The sequence below is a fragment of the Sceloporus undulatus genome, chromosome 5 (genome assembly GCF_019175285.1).
Source record: "Sceloporus undulatus isolate JIND9_A2432 ecotype Alabama chromosome 5, SceUnd_v1.1, whole genome shotgun sequence".
Classification (NCBI taxonomy): Eukaryota; Metazoa; Chordata; class Lepidosauria; order Squamata; family Phrynosomatidae; genus Sceloporus; species Sceloporus undulatus.
Genome location: NC_056526.1, coordinates 97236298 through 97256617, shown reverse-complemented (window position 1 = coordinate 97256617; position 20320 = coordinate 97236298). Strand labels below are relative to the sequence as shown.

Genomic DNA, 20320 nt, shown 5'->3' with positions numbered 1-20320 from the left:
AAAAGCCTCTTCTAAGAAGAGGGACCTTCCTCTAAAGTTCCTGATCTAAAATAAAGCGTAGGGGTGCATAAGAACACACATTCTCCAAATTAAGGTACCATAACTGATTTGCTGAGAGAAGGGTCCCACAATTCGTCTGACCAGCTTTGCCTTATAGGCTGGAAGTACCAAGACTGCCTAGCTCCTTTGCAGCTTTGTCCCATCCCTTCATGCATTCTTCTTGGCTCCTCCAGACCAAACATGTCTTAGCAGGGACAGAAGAGCAAATGAACTTCAGTTTTAACCTACCACCTGAAGAGCTTTGGATGTTATGGGAGCAGGGAGAGATTCCTGTCCTTTAGCACTTTTCAACCTACCCTTCAGTGTATGCCCCAATTTTGATTGTGATATGTGTGAAGAAGTAGCGAAGTAGCATCTGAAGCACCCAAACACATTAACATTTTACGCTTTCAACTAATCCAGATCATGCACAGGGGGCTCCAAAGCCAGGCAGGGAAGGCTCTTCTTGGTTCCCTCTCCTTAAGCTATGGTATCTCAGAGCTGCACACACTGAGAGACAAGCCTTGGCATGATCACCAGAAGCATTTCTGCAGTGTCAGGGAGAGAGCGCAAGGGATCTACATTGATGTTGCCACGGAAAGGAGGAGGAACAGGTTCTGTGTATTCCAGGGGTGGGGACTGTGTGGCTTGAACTCCAGGACTATCAGAGGGAAATTCAATAAAAGATGGAGAGAGTACAACTTTCCTACTACTCTTAATAATAGTACCTTGACAGCCTGTTCAGGCCATAAAATGTTTTCAAAAACTGGGTACTGTATGTTCTTTCAGTTGCAGCAAGAGGGGCAAGTGTGGCCTGCTGACATCCTGAAGAAGAAAAGGGATGGATTTCCCAGTTGCCGATCCCAGACTACTCCATCTTGTCCTAAAAGGTAAGAAGAATAACTACCTTATCTGGACCACTTCTCACAATCCTTACTGTACTCCTGTGAGCAGTTTCTTCAGCCTGCCAGGGCAAGACAAGTTCTCTGAAATGAAGGTGTAACCTTTAAACCTGGCACTCACCCCTTACACGGAATTGTATCAAATGAAGTCAGGATGAAAAGAAAATAAACATCTTTAGCCCACTTCATTTATTGCTGCTTCAATCTGGCAGCTCTTCTTGTGTAAGGTTGACATATTCTAGTCCCTCATATCTGGGCATCTAATTTGCATATTATCCAAATTGTTATAGTTATGCATATTATTAATTTGCATACTGATTGTGCAAATTCAACACATTTACCATTGCACTTTTTTTACCATTATGTTTCAACCCGTACCAAGCTAAGATCTCTTCTTTTCTTCTTTTTCTCCCAGCCGGTGTGAAGAGATGGAGGCTTCCAAGCATCCCTACAGAATGGAGATACTCCGTTTACTCTCTTGAGGCTGTCTGGAAGTAAAGTTCCACAGTGCCACCTAGCCCTAGGCTGAAGCCTACAACACAACCACAACACAAGGCCATCTCTGCTTGCCTCCTTTCCTTTCTCAACTTCTGGGTCTGTCAGGGGAAGTGGGGAACCAATGCAAGAATAAGATGGCAAAGCTACTCCTTTGCAGTAGCTGATCAAGAGCAGGGCCAGGTGGGAATTGAAGAAGCTACCTTGCCTTTCTAAAAGAATATAAATCTCGGTAGGACATGCTTCCCCAATACCCTAAGTGTACTTTCGATTCTGATCTTTGTATCCTTGTCTAAATATGTGTGTTGGAAATTTGGTGAAAAGTTCGAAGTTACAACAATCCCAGTAACTGCCAAAGAAAGGAAAATAATTCTATTCTAAGCACACAAACACTCCTTCTTGTTTCTTCCGGCTCTTCCTGTTTCCAGGTTCCCTCTGCCTCCTCCATGGAGCCCAATCCTTCTTTCCCTCCAACTGTCTCTCAAATCATTCCTTTTCTTTCTTCCAGCTTTCCCCTCTTTCCCCCTCCCAAATCTTCCTTCTTTCATTTTATCTCCTTTACTCCATCTTCTTGCCCTCTGACCCAGCATTTTCAATCCCACTTCCAAATAAAGTTTATACTTCTTTATCTAATTTTGAATTTAATATATATAATCCATAATATGAATTTATGGCCAATAAATGAGGCCTGCTTTTGGATTAACATTCTGTCAAATTTTGAAACTTCATTTTGGTGCAAACAATGATTACTTTTAGACAGGTGAGCCAGCATGGTGCAGTGGTTTGAGGGTTGGCCTACGACTCTGGAAACCAGGGTTCACTTCCCATCATGACCATGAAGCCCACTGGATAACCTTCGCGTAGTCTCATTCTCAGGGAAAGGCACAGGAAAACCTCCTCTGAATAAATCTTGCCAAGAAAACCCCATGATAGCTCACCTTAGGGTCACCTTAAGTCAGAAACAACTTGAAGGCACACCACACACACACACACACTTGTGTCACAGAGTGGGAATCTGTTGAAAATACTACCAAACAACTCATTTTCTCCCTTTCTCTTGCAAATTAATTGTAACTGAAGAGATATTACTTATCAGGGGATGAAGAGCAAAGTAATGAAATAATTTATTTTGGGCAATTTGGATGAGAAACTAACCAGATGATATCAGTTTCTGTAAAATTTAATTGGAGCCTAGTAATTCTTTCTAAATATGTATGTGTGTATGGGTTTGTGTAAGTGTAAAAATATGCACATTTTATGTAGATTTATGTTCTTCTGGCCTGGGCTCACATCTGTCAAATGCCTACCAATTGCTCTGAGCTCAAGCAAGCCAGACTTTGACAACTGAGAATTCTGAGAACATCCTGACAGTAAGGGCTGTTCGACAGTGGAACACACTCCCTTGGAGTGTAGTGGAGTCTCCTTCCTTGGAGGTCTTTAAACAGAGGCTGGATGGCCACCTGTTGGGGATGCTTTGATGTGGATTTCCTGCATGGCAAGGGGTTGGACTGGCTGGCCCTTGTGGTCTCTTCCAATTCTATGAAGGTTCTCTAAGAAAAAGGAAGTCTGATGTTTTTTCTCTCCTCTTATATGTTTATTTCTCTTTAGGTGTTAAGTTGGGGAGAATCAAGGAGAAAACCAGAACTGTTTAATTCTCTTCAAATTTCTCGTAAGAGCTTCACAATAACAGAGGAATGTTTAGACATGGTTATTTGTTACTGTGAAACAGCTGGATTCTCAGGGAATTAGCCAGTTACCAATAGCTGGGGTAATCTAAGGTTTAAAACACACTGCAGAAATAATCCTGTTTGAGAGCACTTTTAACTGCCATGGCATTTAAAGACTAAATGTCTCACAAAACTACAGTTTCCAGAATTATTATTATTATTATTATTATTATTATTATTATTATTATTATCCTTTATTTATAAAGCGCTATAAATTTACACAGCGCTGTACATACAATCTTTTTAATTGGACGGATTCCCTAGCATTGAGCCAGTGAATTTAAAGCAGTCTCAAACTGGGTTATTTCTGCAGTGTGTTTTGGACCTAAGACATTATGGCAGGGGTGGGTTAGTACAGAGGGAGCTAATTTTGCCTGGGCTCCCCTGTGGTGGGCCACTCCTTGGGATTTTCAGTCCAAAACTGTACCTGCATAAAAATTAGCCCCAGGATCACACCCATTTTTTATGCCCTGAATTGTAAGCTTATTTTAGGAGTTTGGGGATGTTTTTAAAGTGTTACCACTGTTCTGGAAAGCCTTTTTGGACATATGAGGGGCAATTTTTCACCTGTTTTTTTATATGGCCTAGGCTCCAAAAAGGGGGACAGGTCCACCTGAAGTCCCTGGGATACATTTTCTTTATATAACACTTGATACACAAAATGCAAATGGTGCTTTTCTGATGCATACAGGTGCAACTCCAGACAGATGTTCTTCTGGGAAACCTCACTGAAACGAACCAAAATTAAGAAATAGCTCATCTATCAGAAACTGACCATGGGTGAACCGTTCTTCTTCTCATTTGCCCTCTATCTCTAATACAGATATTATACAACAATCCTATAAAGGTAGGCCAGTCAAGGTATGATCATTAAGAATTAAAAGGTGTATATGTCAAACACCTTGGCTGAAGTACTATATATCAACAAAGGTAACAGCTACCCTTTACTGGCCTAATTCACTCTCATTCTGTAAAGTCTTCATTGCTAAACCCCAGAGGGTTACACTAGAGAAGAATGGGCCTTCATTATTTCTGCATTCAATAGAAGACATATGATTATTCAGTTCACTACTACAGTTGCCACCCACAGTGCTCACAGAGGAACGAAGCAAGGGAATTCCATCAGACTGCAAAGGTTCTTCCTCAGTTGATGGGTCTATTTCTTTATAAGAGCATGTCCGATTAGGTCTTTGCTGAGACTTGCTGAGCTTAACAAGATCCAAATTCAGTTTCTGTTGATTTGTACAATCATTCTGTTGTACTAGGGGCTGCACCTTGCGGAAATTGTTCAATTCACTAGATGAATTTCCACTTGGCTGGACAGGAAACTTCACTGACATTGGTAACAAAGTTACTGATAGTTCTTGTGTAAAAGAGTCTGAGCTCTGGGATTTCTCAAGATCAGAGATTTCCATTGCTTGAGTAAAATCATCTAGAGTATTTGGACTTCCATCATCATCTTTACAATGGATTTTTTTGTGTCGACGTAAAACAGCTGAACGACTGAAGCATTTATTACAGGTCTCACAGTTATATGGCCTTTCCCCAGTATGTGTTCGAATGTGTCTTCGTAAGTCACCAGATTCTGCAAAGCATTTTCCTACAAAAGATGGCAGGCAAAATAGCATCAACTATGTACTGTATGTTACCTTGTACCTTAATTTAGTAATGGCGCCCTTAACACTACCTTCAGTTTGTAAAAATTTTCTGACAGACTCAAATCTTTTTGCAAACAGTTCAAGTACTTTTGATATAACAGGAATTTTCCATAGAATTTAATTTTGAATTAGTTAAAAACAAAGAATGCAAAGAACAAAACCAATAATTCAGTAAGATCATAAAAAAAAATTAAACAAATTCACTGGACAGAATCTGGATTTCTCTCAACAGATCAGCAGATTCCAGTTGAATTGGATAGGAAAGGACACAACCTTTCCTAGGTGTGTTCATAAAATGGTTTTGGGGGCTGGAAAAATATTCAGAGCCAGTTTTTGGATAGTGTGGAGGGCTACAAGGGTAATACCAGATTTAGTCCGCTGATTACAGTTTCTAGTATTTCATTCAACTATGACAGATAATGAACCAGGAAAACAAGGTACACTTAATAAACCCTTGATTCATATAATAAATTGCTGTGGAAAAGATTAAGCTGGAATTTTACATTTAAATCACTATTTGTAAAATAATTCATAAATTTAAAAGTGGCTCAATTAATAATATGGGACAGGCTATACAACCTTGAGGTTTTTTTTATTATTATGAGTCAATTCTCAGTTCGTTGAAACCTTTTAGATATTTTGCTTCTGAATTACTGCTTAGGGCCTGTCAGAATGCCCTCCTTTTTTCTTCTACTAGAGGAACACTGAACAGATACACCAGGCCTGTCAGATCTCTTCCTTTTTACTAATGATAACACAGGATGACCAGCACAGATTCTGTGCCTGTCCTTCTATCTCTTTTTACTGTTCTGACCTCAACATACATTGTGTTTAGCAGTATGTCTATCCAGATAGTTAACTCACATCCAACTGCTGATATAAACAAAAACTAAACTGTATTGTGGAACTTAGTAAGAATAACAAAAAGGGAAACATAGGCCTGTTACAGACGGGCCCTTCCGGCGCCCCCGTCACATGCTAGGGGTTGGCCGAGGACCTAGCGTACACACCAGCCTCACCCCTAGCACGTGGTGGGGGCGTAAAGATGGCGGCGCCCTATACACATGGGCACCGCCATTATTACGTGCCGGACATCATGCCCCGGATATGATGCCGCAAGTGCACGAGTAGCGCCTCGCGGTGTCTCATCCGGGGCACAAGAAGAAGCGCCATTTTGGCACTTCTTTTTAGCTGTGCCGGGAAGCCTCGCGGTCTGGCCGCTGGGGCTTCCTGGTGCAGCTAATGACGGCGCAGGGAGAGCGCCGCTTTTCGGCGCTCTGTAATGCGCCATAGAATGGAAGGATGAATGGTAGGATGAAGCAAAAAATAGATGTGTGTACAAGGCCCTTCAAACACCAGAAAGTCACTAAAACTGAAGAGAACAAAGCCAGAGGGAAGAGATCTATAAATGACAACAAATCAAACACAGATACAAGGAATTAGGATTGATCGGTTGATAGCAGTTCTATAAAGAACAAACTCCTAACTACACTTAGGGCAACAGACTATAACCGAAACACCATGTTGGGACAGAACATATGCTACTGACTAAGAAATCATAGAGTTGGAAGAGACCGCAAGGGCCATCCAGTCCAACCCCCTGCCATGCAGGAACTCACAATCAAAGCATCCCTGACAGATGGCCATCCAGCCTCTGTTTAAAGACCTCCAAAGAAGGAGACTTCCCCACTCTCCAAGACAGCCCTTACTGTCTGGAAGTTCCTCCTAATGTTGAGCTGGAATCTCTTTTCCTGTAGCTTGCATCCATTATTCAGTATTCCAGCTGAGCCCTGACCAAAGCGTAATAGAGTGACACTATTAAAGTCGACCCTCCTTATCCACAGATTTTTTTTAATCCATGGATTCAAGCATCCACAGCTTGAAAATAATAAAAAAGTTGAAATTCCAATATAAGCCCTTATCAGATGAGTGTGGAACGGGGGTCTTCCGCACAGGGTGGTTTTCGAATTCCAGTTATTTTCGCCAATACCATCATACCAGCATTCGAATGGCCCAATCCACACTCACGTGAATGGCGAGCTGCCGAACTGAATGCGTACGCTCCTCTTTTGGAGCGTGTTTGGCCAGCGCTGATAAGGGGATTGGCGATATCCTGGATGGGGCTCTGTTCGATCCAGTGCGAAGGGTCTGGTGTGACTACCCAGTCCGGAATTCCATCAAGACCCCCAGATTCCAATTTTTACTTCCGGTGGGTCTTTCCTCTTGCCGGTTCCAGGGAAGCGGGGGGGGGGGGGGGGCGGTTCCAGCGGCCTCCCCCTCCTCCTCCCGGCTTGAGAGGCATCCCTGGCTGCATCCCGGGCAGGGAAGAGGCGCGGGGGCCCGCTGGAATCGCGGTTCCAGCAGCCTCCTCCTCCTCCTCCCGGCTTGGGAGCCAGCCTAGCTAGCTGCATCCCAGGCAGGGAAGAGGCCGGGGGCCGCTGGAATCGCGGTTCCAGCAGCCTCTCCTCCTCCCTCCCGGCTTGGGAGCCAGCCTAGGGCCATCCAGGCAGGAAAGAGGCGCGGGGGGGCCGCTGGAATCGCGGTTCCAGCAGCCTCCTCTCCTCCTCTCCCCGATGGATGCCGCGCATTCTAGCGGCCCCTGCGCGTGTTCCCTGCTGGATGCAGCCCAGGCTGGATCCCAAGCCGGTAGAGGAGGAGGAGGAAACTCTTAATCAAAGCATCCCCATTTACTTAGATGGCAATCCAGCCCTTTTGACAGCCGCTGGAACTGCTCCTCCCCCCCCCCCCCCCCCCCCCAGAATACATACCACCACTCACACCACCGTAGAACCGGGCATTGCTAATTTGTTGCAAGGAAGGTCATGGTAACATTAAAACCAGCAGGAATGTAGAGAGGAAACAGAGAGGAATGGGCACGTTGATCGCGATTGTAATGTGCATGAGCTGGCTCTCCAGCTGTTACCGGGCTGTCATGACGTGACCTCCTTTCACCCCCGGAAGCGTTTAAGGTCGCAACCATGCAGGGCACCACTGAGCATGTGGCGAGGGGGCCGATACGAATCGGCCAATCCTCATGTTGAGCACCGGTGTGACAAAATTCGGCACGAATGCACTTCGCGCGAATGCGGACTGGCCAATTTGAATCATGCCAATGCGGAGGGACTCCCAGGTAGATGGTATTGTGCGAAATAACGTGAATTCGAATCGCCCAGTGCAGAAGACTCCCAGTTCCACACCCATCTGATAAGGGCTATAGTCCACTAAACCAGGTGCCTCCCATCCTACATCTAAGTGCAGTACATTATTATTTTCTCCATGTTAAAATCATTTTGTTAGCTTTGGCCCGGCTTTTTAATCTATTTAAGTTCATTTTAATTTTCCTCGTCATCTGGGTTATTAGGTATTCCTCCTAATTTTGTGTCATTCACAAATTTGATAAGCATGTCCCCATTCTTTTCATATTTCGTTGCTTTAATGAGGTGTTATTGTTTAAATGTCCAAGCAACAACTTCATCATCACAAAAGAGGAGATGCTGCTGAGCTGTGGGATCCAGTTACTATTATTCCACTGTCCAGAAAGTCAGAAGAGCAAGCAAAAACACGACAATAAATGATTTAGGTGTTTTTTCTAAAGCACAGACTTACCACAAGCTGAGCAACTATAGGTCTTTCTCCAGTGTGTCTGCTCCTGTGCTTTACTAACTTTCGAGGTAAGTAAAAATGACTTTCCACCAATTATCACAGGTTGAAAACTTTTTTCTATTGTATGGTTCTTCTTATGTTCCTTTAAATTACTGAAGTTACTAAAACCTAATGAATGTAATAGAAAAAGGATCAAGATGACTGTTTTACAAGGTACAACCGTAGATGGCGCACTATCCTGTGACAAACTGCTTTTACTAATGTTTTCAGCCAGCAAACCAGATATCTCAATTCTGCAGTGATTCACCTTGGGTTGATAATCTTTTCCTTCCAGTCACACCCACATACCTATTGCTACCAAACAGTATTTTCATTCTATGTTCCAATTTCAAGATTTAGCTAGAGTATGTTTAGGCTGAGCAAATTAGACTAGAGACAAGTACCTATGCTGCCAGGCTGTGGGACTGTTGTTGATCAGACTGCCTTTAGAATCAATGAAAGTTGGAAGAGACCACAAGGGCCACCAGTCCAACCCCCTGCCATGCAGGAATCATAATCAAAGCATCCCAACAATGGACCATCTAGAGCCCTGCTTAAAGACCTCCAATAATCTGTTCCTAAACCATTAAGAGAGTTTATATTCCAACCTACCCGACCACAAATATCACACAGATGTGGTTTTTCACCAGTGTGAATAATAATGTGGCGCTGGACATCAACCAAGATGCAGCAAATCGTGTAACACAATTTAGAGAATTAATTAAATTTTGATTATAAACCTTTCTGCAAATGGTCTTCAGCTCTTAAAAACCTTGCATGGCATCAATTTATGACTAGCATTTTTACATGGCCACTTGTCGACAAGGCATCCAACCGTTTCATGAACTACAAGAGCTTCCCTTGCTCATGCATCCACTAATTACATGAAAGGCAAGGGACACATGGGCAGTCTTCTTAGGGAAATGTTGGTTCAAGTGACTGTTGATTCCTCTTAGGAAGTTTGTCTGGTTCAAGGCAACTGGTGCCTGTAATGCTATGATTGCATCAACATGCTGGTACCCTTTAATGTCTGATTGCATGAACTTTTAAACTTATGAACTGTGGGTAAATATCAAAGAGGGAGCTGTGTATCAGCACTTGAACCCGTAATTTGAAAAATCTAGATGGCTGCTGTTCTGAATGTAAAAAAAGTCTAATGACAGATGTTGCCAAAAGTCTCCCCAGTTGGTAAAACATGTGTGCTTCACATCACATAATCCATCTATTTCTCACCACAGCTTATATATTCATTAGCCTATCCTTTAGCAGGAATAAAATGCAATACACATTCAAATGTACATACAGCTACAATTTCAGTCAAGTTGAACAGAATGAAGCAGTAAATAGTTTTACAAGTGAGAATTAAAAAATACAAAAGGAGAAAGAAGCAGAATCCCCTAAAATTTTACTAGAAGTCTTATTTTATATACATTATTTAAAGTGAGTAGATATTTGGTAAAAAGCTAATAGATGAAATCTTTACTCATAATTTTTTTGAATAATAAGGGCAACTTTACAGACGCCTAAAAGCGGAAGTCCTGCAGGCGCTGGCCGGTTGCCTCTGTGAGGGAGACCGCAGCTTCTGTACCAGCGCAGTCTGTCTTTTTCGGGAGCAAAAAGAAGCCCAAAATGGCGCTTCTTTTTGCGCCCCAATGTGACGCCCGAGGGCTAGTCGCCACGCGTCGCTTCCAATGGGTGGGTGCGACATGCGGACGCATGCATCCGATATGTCAAGATGGTGGTGCCCTTGTGAAGAGCAAAAAACCATTTTGTAGTATCCAGTACGTACTAGGGTTAGGGGCGTCAGGAAGTGATGCCCTTCCTACCCTAGTACATACTGGATATGTACTTTACCCCCGTCCGGAACGGGCCAAGGTTTTTAATTCAGGACAAACCCATTTTAGGAAGACTAATAAAAAATTATCATTGCTATGAGCTGATGTTATCTTTTCTTGTAATTATTTAAAAAACAATCTTCTTCTTGGATGTTTACTCAGTTGACTTGTTGGCTGGCACTTTTGTTCCTTTTCACTGTTTGATCTTTCATGTTGCACTGACTCAATGATTTGACCAACTGGGAACACATCAAAGTTTTATCTGCCTAGCCTATATAAAGTCAAAATAAACCAATCACCCCTAGGGATCTATTTTGAATTATATACATTTCAGAACAGTGAATGTAGTGAATTTATAATACGAGGCACAATTCAGAATTCACATTTCCAATTCGTCCCATACCATGTTTAGAAAGACGTACAACCTCTCTTGCTTAACAAAAGACTACTGGTTTCCTCAAACTAGTTTTGCATAACTAAAAATTAGGGGGAAGGATTGCAAACTGCATGTTTATCCTATTTTGAAATGACGCTCAAACTAATTTTAAAAGTTTAACATCACCAGAAATGGCTTATTTAAGTGTGGGTGAGAGAAAGGAGGAATACCAATCAAGCTTGTGCTCCTTCCATTCTCAATAATCATGTTGGAAGGGTTGGGAATAAATGATATCTCATTCTGGCTAATAACACAATACTTATGCAGAAGTTTCACAGTCATACGAACCTTTTCCCACAGATTTCACAAAGTAAGGTTTTTTCACCTGAATCCGACGTAAATGAGTCTGGAGATTTCCTGCCTACAAGATAAGGAAAGGTCTCAGGATAAGTGATCTAATCAAGTAAAGTTGGTAAAGGTTTATGATGGAAAAGAGATCTTTTTCTAATTCCAAATATTAAAAATGTACATTGCACAACAAATCTTCCACTATTGGGACTAATCACTTAGACTAACATAGTAAACTTTGCAACGGTATCCAAGCCTGACATTATTCTTCAATCTACCCAAAGCAACCCAAACTAAACATTTAACACCGAACTTCCAAGGCAATGCCGGAAATCTCTTGCTGCCATTTTGCTTTTTTTAAAGACTTTCTAATAAAGAGCCCGAACAGACAGGCCAAAATAAAGCTGCTTTGGGTCGTCACTTTGGAGGTATGGGCTGTTTAAATGACACTTGCATCTTAAGAGACCACAAGCTGCACCAAAGCTGGGCCTTGTCCTTAGGACTGGAGCAGGCTTGTGGGTGTGGCCTCTGGCCTCTAAGATGCGTGTGTCATTTAACAGCATAACCCCAAAGTGACCCCGAAGCACTTTATTTTGCCTGTCCTGTTGGACCCAAAGATATAGAAAGATGTAGGTATTCATTTACGGAAGTAATGTAAAATGTATCTTTAAATTAACCTGTCTACAAACAAAACACTAGCAGTCCTGCAAGCAAGAAAAAAAAACCAAAACCAACAGACAGTAAGGAGAATATTTATGAATAAGGATTAATTCTAACTTGGGTTATACTTCATGGACTTGATTTCACTTCAGATGTCACTGATAGATTATTAATTAACCATGGAAAAATCCCAACACTACTCAAGAACGACAGGGCTACACAAGAACATATGCAGAGGGCAGGGGAGGCAGATTTTCTATAAACTTGTTTATCAACCAAAGAGATTAAAATATATTTTAGAATTGTTTCTCTTATCTCTTATCTTTCTGCCGCATTCCCAACAACTGTCATCGATATTACAATGTGTGTCCAGTACAAGTGCCAACTTCATAGGTGGCTGACTTGTAAACTGGCACAGAGGCGTGTAAACCAAAATAGACTCAAAGGAACAGTATGAAAAAATGTTCTTGAATTCATACCTGTGAGAAACATTTCCCACAAATGTTACATTCAAATGGCTTCTCACCTAAAAGAAGAAACAATAATGTTTTGCACTTCTAACAGTTTCAGCTGAATACAAATTTAAAATATTCATTAAGGGGTGAGGACAGTTGCCAGCAAAAATGTTCTGAAATGTATATTTAACTAAATATAAATTTGCCTAAAAGTGAAGTTTTAAAAATTGGAAGCATCCATTATGTTGTCAGTGTAATAATCATTATACAGTCCATAAACCTCTGACTTGGCAGAGGTTTCTGGCTTTTCTTCCTAGTTTTAAAGGACATCTCTCCAGGCCCCAAAACAGCCAGGAGGGGCACAGCAAAATTGAATCCCCAATGTCCTCAGAGATAACAGAGGCATTTTTAGGTTTTTTTAATTAAAAAAAACAACCCTCCCTCAAATTGGAAGGGATACCGAAGGGCCCTTAGGGATCTTCAAACTGGCATTAGGGCTGTATGCAGCTAAATCCTTTTGTACATATTATTCTGATGCAAGTCTCGAGAAGTTTAAACGGACTTATTTCCAAGTAAATGGGCACAGAATTGTGGCCTTAGGTTACCAGAGGACTCCACAGCTGATATGGGATTTGCAGACAAATTTCCTTAATCCTAAAATTAAACCTTCATCCAGTGGAATGATCCAGTTCTATAAACATTTTAGCATGAATGTTACACAGTAAGAATATTGTAGGGGAAAAATAAGTAAAAATCAAGGCTTTTTACAAATCACTTTCCTTTCCTTTTCAAGCGTTGAAAATTGTTAACTGCAGACAACTGTAACATTTTACAGCTGTATGTCAAAGAATGAAAATGTATCTTGCTGTTTGTGCAAAAGCTGATGTTGGTGGTGATTTTGTAAAAATGGAAGTGGTAGCCAAGATACTTGCATATCTTTACAGCGGTGTGTAAATTTTTAAACACACTGTCTTGGATGAAGATCATCTGATCAACATCTCAGAATCTGAGCGCTGAAGGACTGAAATTATACCATTTTACCATGTGCCTCCATGCACTGTATGTTTCTTCTCAATTTTTCAGACTGTGTTCTATCTACCTTTTCATTGTGTTATTAAAAATTGCTCTGGAAGTTTTAAATAACTATACCTGTATGAGACCTTAGGTGGAGCTCCAGATTGCTTGGATGTTTAAAAGCTTTCCCACATAACGCACATGGATATTGTTTCTCTGCAAGGAAAATCTGTAACTGGCTACCTGACTCAGAAGCTTCCTCTGATGGTACAAGTTCAGCACTTTGTTCCAAGCACTCTGAGCTAACAAGATGTTTAGCTTCTGTTTGTTCAGTAGCTCCAATGTTTGTCCTTTCCATGCTACTTTGCACTTCTGACTGCATTTCCCTTGCAGTGTCTTCATCTGGAGTACATTGTTCTGCAGACTTCTGAGACCGTAGGAAATTTAGTTTTTTAAGATGAATTGCCTTTTTAAGCCTCATCTGTCTGGTTGGCTGTGAAGAAGTGTCATCTAAATCTTGATCCTTGGGACACTCATTTAAGGGCTGAGCCAAAAAGGTTGGTAGTAAGTGATCAGATGATTCCAAAACACATTCAGATTGACTGATGGAACATGAATCATTTTTAACTGAGTTTTGTTCTGTAGAGGCACTACAATCAGAGGATAGTTCTGGTGATTTCTTCCTGTCAGGATAAATATTTTGCTTGTGGAACTGTTTGCTGTAAAAGTTACGGAGTTTGTAATGACAAGTTGGCTGTTTAAATGAAAGACCCGTGCAATCTGCATCTCTGGAATCCTGCTTCTGGTTGTTTAGATTATTAGATGACATATGAAGTGCAATGGATTGTGACTCATGTAGATTATGATCATCCAAACCTTTACAAGGCTGCTCACCCGATGAACATACATTTAGTAAATTAGCACTATCACTTGCACGATTCATATCTGGAGCCAAAGTATTTTGCAATGAAAAGACACTGTTACAAGGCATAGTGGCTGGCTGTTCAACAGCTGTGGTGGATTGCAAAAAGGAGCGGCACATGTTCAAAACATTCTGCACTTGCAAACCCTGTGCAATATCCAACAAAGTTTGTACATTGTCCTGGTTGAGGTCAAGATGAGACGTGTACATATAGTCCAAGATCTGGCCTATGCCACCTACATTTTTAATATCCAAGTGGAAGACATCATTCTTCTGACCTGAAGAATTTTGAAACAGGTTCCTAGGAAGGAAAAGTGAGACTCTTTAGAAAGATACAAATGCACGTAAGACATACACTCTTAAAATTACATTTTGTAGATAATATAATAATCAAGACAGCCAGCATGGTATAGTGGTTTGAGCGTGGCACTATAACTCTGGATGCCAGGATTCAGTTCTCCACTTGGCCACAGAAACTCATTGGGTGATCTTGGGCCAATTTTACAGCCTAGATTATAGCCTATTTTAAATGAAGTGTGAATGTTTAATTGCATAAACTCCAACATACAGTAAATGGTACAAATTACAAAATTTCTGAGAAACTTTGAATAGGCAAATGCTATTATATATAAGTGGCAATATATTTTACTACGATGCAATGGAATGTCAAATTGTAAAAATATCAGTAACAATCCCTCTCTTTTAATTTATGATCAGTCAAGGAGTCTTCTGATTGTGCAGAGCCCATAATTTTTAGCATGCTGTAAACTGCTTTGAACCCCATTATTGTGAAAAGACAGGATATAAATGAACAAAATAAATGAATAAATAATTAGATTTGTCTTATTTTGGGGTGGTCCTGTTTCTCTGCCATAATGATAGGGATGGGGCAGCTTAACTTCAGTGTTACACAGAATAACCATGATGTTTTATTTTTTTTTAAAAAATGGGAGTATAAACTTTACTAAATTTTAGTAAAAGGAATAAAGAATAATAGGATTAGAAAGTAACTAGAAAATGAGAAATTCAAAGATATAGCCATGTTAGTTTGTAGAATCAGTATGTAGAGAGATTTTATAGCACCTTTGAGAACTGAAAGAAACAAGTTGGCAGCATGAGCTTTCGTAGACTTAAGTCTACATGCATCTGAGGTGGTAGACTTAAAATCTACGAAAGCTCATGCTGCCAACTTCTTTCTTTCAGTTAATCTCAAAGGTGCTACAAAATCTCTTTACGTAGAAAATGAGAATAATATATGGTTTGCTGGTGACTTCTTGGACAACAGTGAAATGGAATCAGATTCACTGCCTTAGCAGGTCAACATATCTTTTGAAAACTGGATCCTTCAGGTATACAAAAAAGAAAAGGAAAAAAATGTATATTCGAACTGCACTGGGAATCAGACCAGAAGCTAGAGCAATGGACGAAATACCAGCACCACATATTCATAGAGCCCAAACCCAATCAGCAATCATATTTTGAATTAAGGCTGCTGCCACACTGCAGAATAAATTACACCATTTTTGCTGTTAGGGCTCCATCCTATGGAATCCTTGGATTTGTAGTGGCGTGAGAGCTCTCTGAGAGACAAGACTAAATATAAAACTATGGCCTGTTACAGACTGCCAAAATAAAGCTGCTTCGGGTCTCTTTGGAGGTATGCTGTTTAAATGATGCATGCACCCTAAGAATCCGGAAGCTGCACCAAAGCTGCCCTCCAGTGCTTAGGAAGGGAGTGTGGCTTTGGCACGACCTCCGGACTCTTAGGACCCATGCATCATTTAAACAGCATACCTCCAAAGAGACCTGAAGAAGCTTTATTTTGGCAGTCTGTAACAAGCCAATGAGTCTCAGAATCCCATAGCATTGAGCTATGGCAGTTAAAGTGGTGTTAAACTGCATTAGTCCTACAGTACAGATACAGCTTAAGAGAAGTTTCAGAACACCACATATGCACATTACAACAGACTAATCTGGAGGTTACCAGACCCCAGCTTTCTGAGGCTAGTCTCTCTGTCTAAGGAGAGTCACAGCTAGTGTACTGGACTAAGCAAGTAAGAGATAACCTGCACATATAGTGATCAAGAGGATTCAATAAGCATGCCCAGACAATAAAACTATCCCTTCATGTGCAGTGCAACCTTATTGTTTAATTTTTTATCTGTATCCCACCTGTCTCAAAGCATGGTATGCACAAGCTGAATAACACTCAATATCTTTCTCCATATTAACTATTAATAAGCCATTCTGAGCATTAAGTCAACTTCCACATCTGATGAAAACAAAAACATTACTAGAATGTTTTCAATTTAATAGTTCATCTCAAAACAGATGAAACAAAATTGAATCCTGTGGACACAAACTGTCCCAAAATTGAAATATCATGGATAGCTCTAGCAACAGGCCACCTGGGATAAAATGCTGCTGCTTAATGTAGATTGATCAATGTAAAAAACACCTTTAATCCAGGACTTGATCCTTGATGATAATGTCAACCTGGCTTGCATAACAAAGACCTGGCTGTATGAAATGCATGCACGCCTGTGTGTGTGTGTGTGTGTGTGTGAGAGAGAGAGAGAGAGAGAGAGAGAGAGAGAGAGAGAGCCTCTCCCAGTTTTGTCCACCCAGGTTCACTATATAACAGCCAGTGAGACCTGAGGGTGGAGAGGTGATGCCCTGTCCCACAGTCTGCTGAGTTCAACTGTGTGTTTTTGAAATGGCAGGGACATAATAGCAGTTCTGTTGGTGTATAACCACCCTGCTGATGGACAATCTCCTTTCCTGAGCTGTCTGAATTGTTTGCCATGGTGGTGTTGTAGTCTCCCTGACTTAGTGTCCTGGGAAACTTCAACATCCATGCTGAGACTCCTTCAGGAACAGCTCAGGATTTCATGTTCTCCATAACAACCATGAGTTTGTATCAAGTATTATCTGGTGCCATCCATGTGCGGGACACAATTTGGGCCAGATTTTCTGTGCTGGGTAGGATGATGGTGATTTGGGTGTGGAGGAACTTTCCTCGATTGTGTTGCCATGGTTAGATCACTAGCTAGTGGGGTTTACATTCACTGGGATTTGGATCCTCTGATTAAGATGGTCTACCTCAGGAGGCTTATGCATACAGATTCATAACGACTCTTGGGAAGTGCCCTATTGCCTTGTCAGGTGATCCTTTAGAAGGCCTGGCTGATCTCTTCAATAGTAAAATGTCCAGGGCAGTGGACATAATCACTCCCAAGCATCACCTCCCATGCAGTGGAACAAGTGATCACTCTGGTACACTAGGGAGTTGATGGCAATGAAATGAGCGGGACAAAGACTAGAGAGCTGAAGGCAGAAAACTTGGAGCATGTCTAACAGAACACAGGCTAGAAAGTTTACTCGCTGGCAGTAGTGTTAGCACAGTTATTCTTCTCTGCCACCACTATGTCTGCACAGTGCCACTCATTGGAGATATATCATGGAGTCAGGGGCCCTTTATGTTTTGCAACACAGAAGCATCATGTAGACCACTCTGCAGCCTGCTGTGAAGAGTCTGTACAACATTCTGCAGATGAAATCATTCAGCTCCACTCTGACTTGGACGCTGTCATTTATACAAGTCCAGTGGATGTAACTGTGGCTCCTGCTTGTACCAGGTAATGGATTCATTTTAATTTGTGCAGTCTGAGAATGTGAACAGGATTCCTGAGGAAGTAAGAGCCATCACACATGTACTGATCCTAGCTTATAAAAGTAGCCAGAGGGGACTTGCTGAGTGGGCAAGAGGTGTAGTGAATGCCTCGATGACACAGTGACATACCTGAAATATTGGCTAAAAGCAGCTAAGACATTTTTATGTGCTTTGAAGCAAACACTTTTGACCACAAGCATGCAATCACAAAGAAGTCCTTGAATTCGTTGATCATGGAGTTGCTGAAGCAGATGACAGCTGTGGCTAGCAAAAGTGTCCATGTCAAATTATGCTTGAATTACCTAAAAAAACAAAACAAAACCTCAGTGAAGAATGACTTTATATATACAAGACAGTCATGGGGAGGGGACACACACATAATAGATTTATTATACAAAACTTGGACCTGTTACAGACTGCCAAAATAAAGCTGCTTCGGGTCTCTTTGGAGGTATTCTATTTAAATGATGCATGGGTCTTAAGAGTCCAGAGGTTGCGCCAAAGACACACTCCATTCCTAAGCACTGGAGTGCAGCTTTGGGGCAGCTTCTGGATTCTTAGGGTGCATGCATCATTTAAACAGCATACCTCCAAAGAGACCCAAAGCAGCTTTATTTTGGCAGTCTGTAACAGGCCTTGGTGAACTAAAGAACAATTGTTTAATTAAAAAAAATGTCCACAGCACATTGCAGACACCAGATTTGACATTTCAACATACCATTTAAAAATGCACCCTCTTATGGAGTGGGTCTGAAAGTTGCGGTACACAAGCCTACACTGTATTTAGCCATGAAAACTAAACCTACATTTTTAGAGAAAGTGTAACTCATCCCAGGCTGAGTCTCTGCTCCCCAATTGTCCTTTCAACTGACAGAGGACTACCTCTGTTTTGTCTGGCTTAGTTCAGTTTGTTCATCCTGACAGTAAGGGTTGTTCGACAGTGGAACACACTCTCTCGGAGTGTAGTGGAGTCTCCTTCCTTGGAGGTCTTCAGGCAGAGGCTGGATGGCCATCTGTCGGGGACGCTTTGATTGTGATTTCCTGCATGGCAGGAGGTTGGACTGGATGGCCCTTGCGGTCTCTTCCAACTCTACGATTCTATCCTCATCCAGTCCATTACTGATAATAGGCTCCAGTTTATGGAAATAGACAGTTCCACGTTTTTAATTCTTTAGGGTTTTTTTTCTCAAATACTATTTTCAATTAGTTCCACGGCAAACATTTTTAGACAGCAAGTCCCTGTCTTTTCTCTTGCTAGCCTTGCTGTTGTGAGAGTAAGGAAGCTTCCTGCCACACTTTCCTGCAGAATAGAAAGGCAATGAGATTGTTAGGGATGTCATATTGAGGAGGAAACAAGCTTGTTTTCTGCTGCTCCAGAGAACAGGACCCGGAACAATGGATGCAAGCTACAGGAAAAGAGATTCCACCTCAACATTAGGAGGAACTTCCTGACAGTAAGGGCTGTTTGACAGTGGAACAAACTCCCTTGGAGTGTAGTGGAGTCTCCCTCCTTGGAGGTCTTTAAACAAAGGCTGGATGGCCATCTGTCAATGGGGATGAATCATAGAGTTGGAAGAGACCTCAAGGACCATCCAGTCCAACCCCATTCTGCCATGCAGGAAATCCAAATCAAAGCATCCCCAGCGGATGACCATCTAGCCTCTGCTTAAGGACCTCCAAGATAGAATCATAGATGCTTTGATTGAGAGTTCCTGCATGGCAGAAAGGGGTTGGATGGATAGCCCTTGGGATCTCTTCCAACTCCATGATTCTAAAGCAGTTTATTACAATGTGTAACCTAATTGCCCCCAACAACAAGTTGGCTACTCACACTTGTATGTGTGTCTAACTCAGACACACCTGGGACGTGGCTCCAAATAAACCCATAAGGGACATACATACCTGGACCCTCTGAGAAGGTGAGCCCCTGCTTCCTTCTCCTTGCTCTGCTCAGCCACCCAAGATGCCTCCTCTTCCCTTTACATCATGGTTTTCCCAGCTTTCATAAGACACATATTTAGAGTCTGGGTCAATGAGGCAACCTGGTCTTCTCTCTATTTAAAGGAGAGAGAAAAGAAGCAGGGCTCAACTTGCTCCATCCCTTCTGCTCCCTGTGAGGCACAGTGGTCCAAGGCAGACTCCTCTGGGGCTCCTCTCATAGGCTCAGCCCAGGTCCCACTTCAGGAAGGGAGGCAGGGAGGCAGGCAAGCCTCCATTTAGGCCCTCTTTGGTGGCTCCAGGCGCCCACAGACCGGAAAAGGCAGGCCTTCATTGACTACCATGTTCTTATAGTGCCGCCATTCTACCTTAACAGCTCTAGCTGCCTCCTGTTGCATGATGGGATTCGCAGTTTGACGAGGGGGCATTTAGAACGCTCAGCCAGGGAGCTCATAGGTCTCACTGGACTACAAATCCCACAATGCAACGGGAGGCAGTCCACGGCAGTCAAACCGGGCTTGTGCTCTTTAAAAGATGAGGCTTCTGGGAGATGAAGTCCAAAAGCTATTCGAGACAGTGATTCCCCAAAGACTAGGCCCTTAGAAAGATTTTTTTTGGACTTCAACTCCCAGAAGC

At 41.9% G+C, this 20320-nt stretch overlaps 1 protein-coding gene across 1 annotated transcript; it reads right to left on the bottom strand.

The window, feature by feature from the left end:
• Positions 1-3404: 3404 nt before the first annotated feature.
• Positions 3405-20203, bottom strand: ZBTB49 (zinc finger and BTB domain containing 49). The gene is given in 11 exon segments (XM_042469904.1): positions 3405-4763; positions 8428-8448; positions 8451-8511; positions 8513-8592; positions 9072-9148; positions 11014-11065; positions 11068-11095; positions 12162-12208; positions 13287-14374; positions 17876-18048; positions 19649-20203. Coding segments are annotated over 10 exon segments (2262 nt in total). The 5' UTR covers positions 18028-18048; positions 19649-20203; the 3' UTR covers positions 3405-4107.
• Positions 20204-20320: the final 117 nt, after the last annotated feature.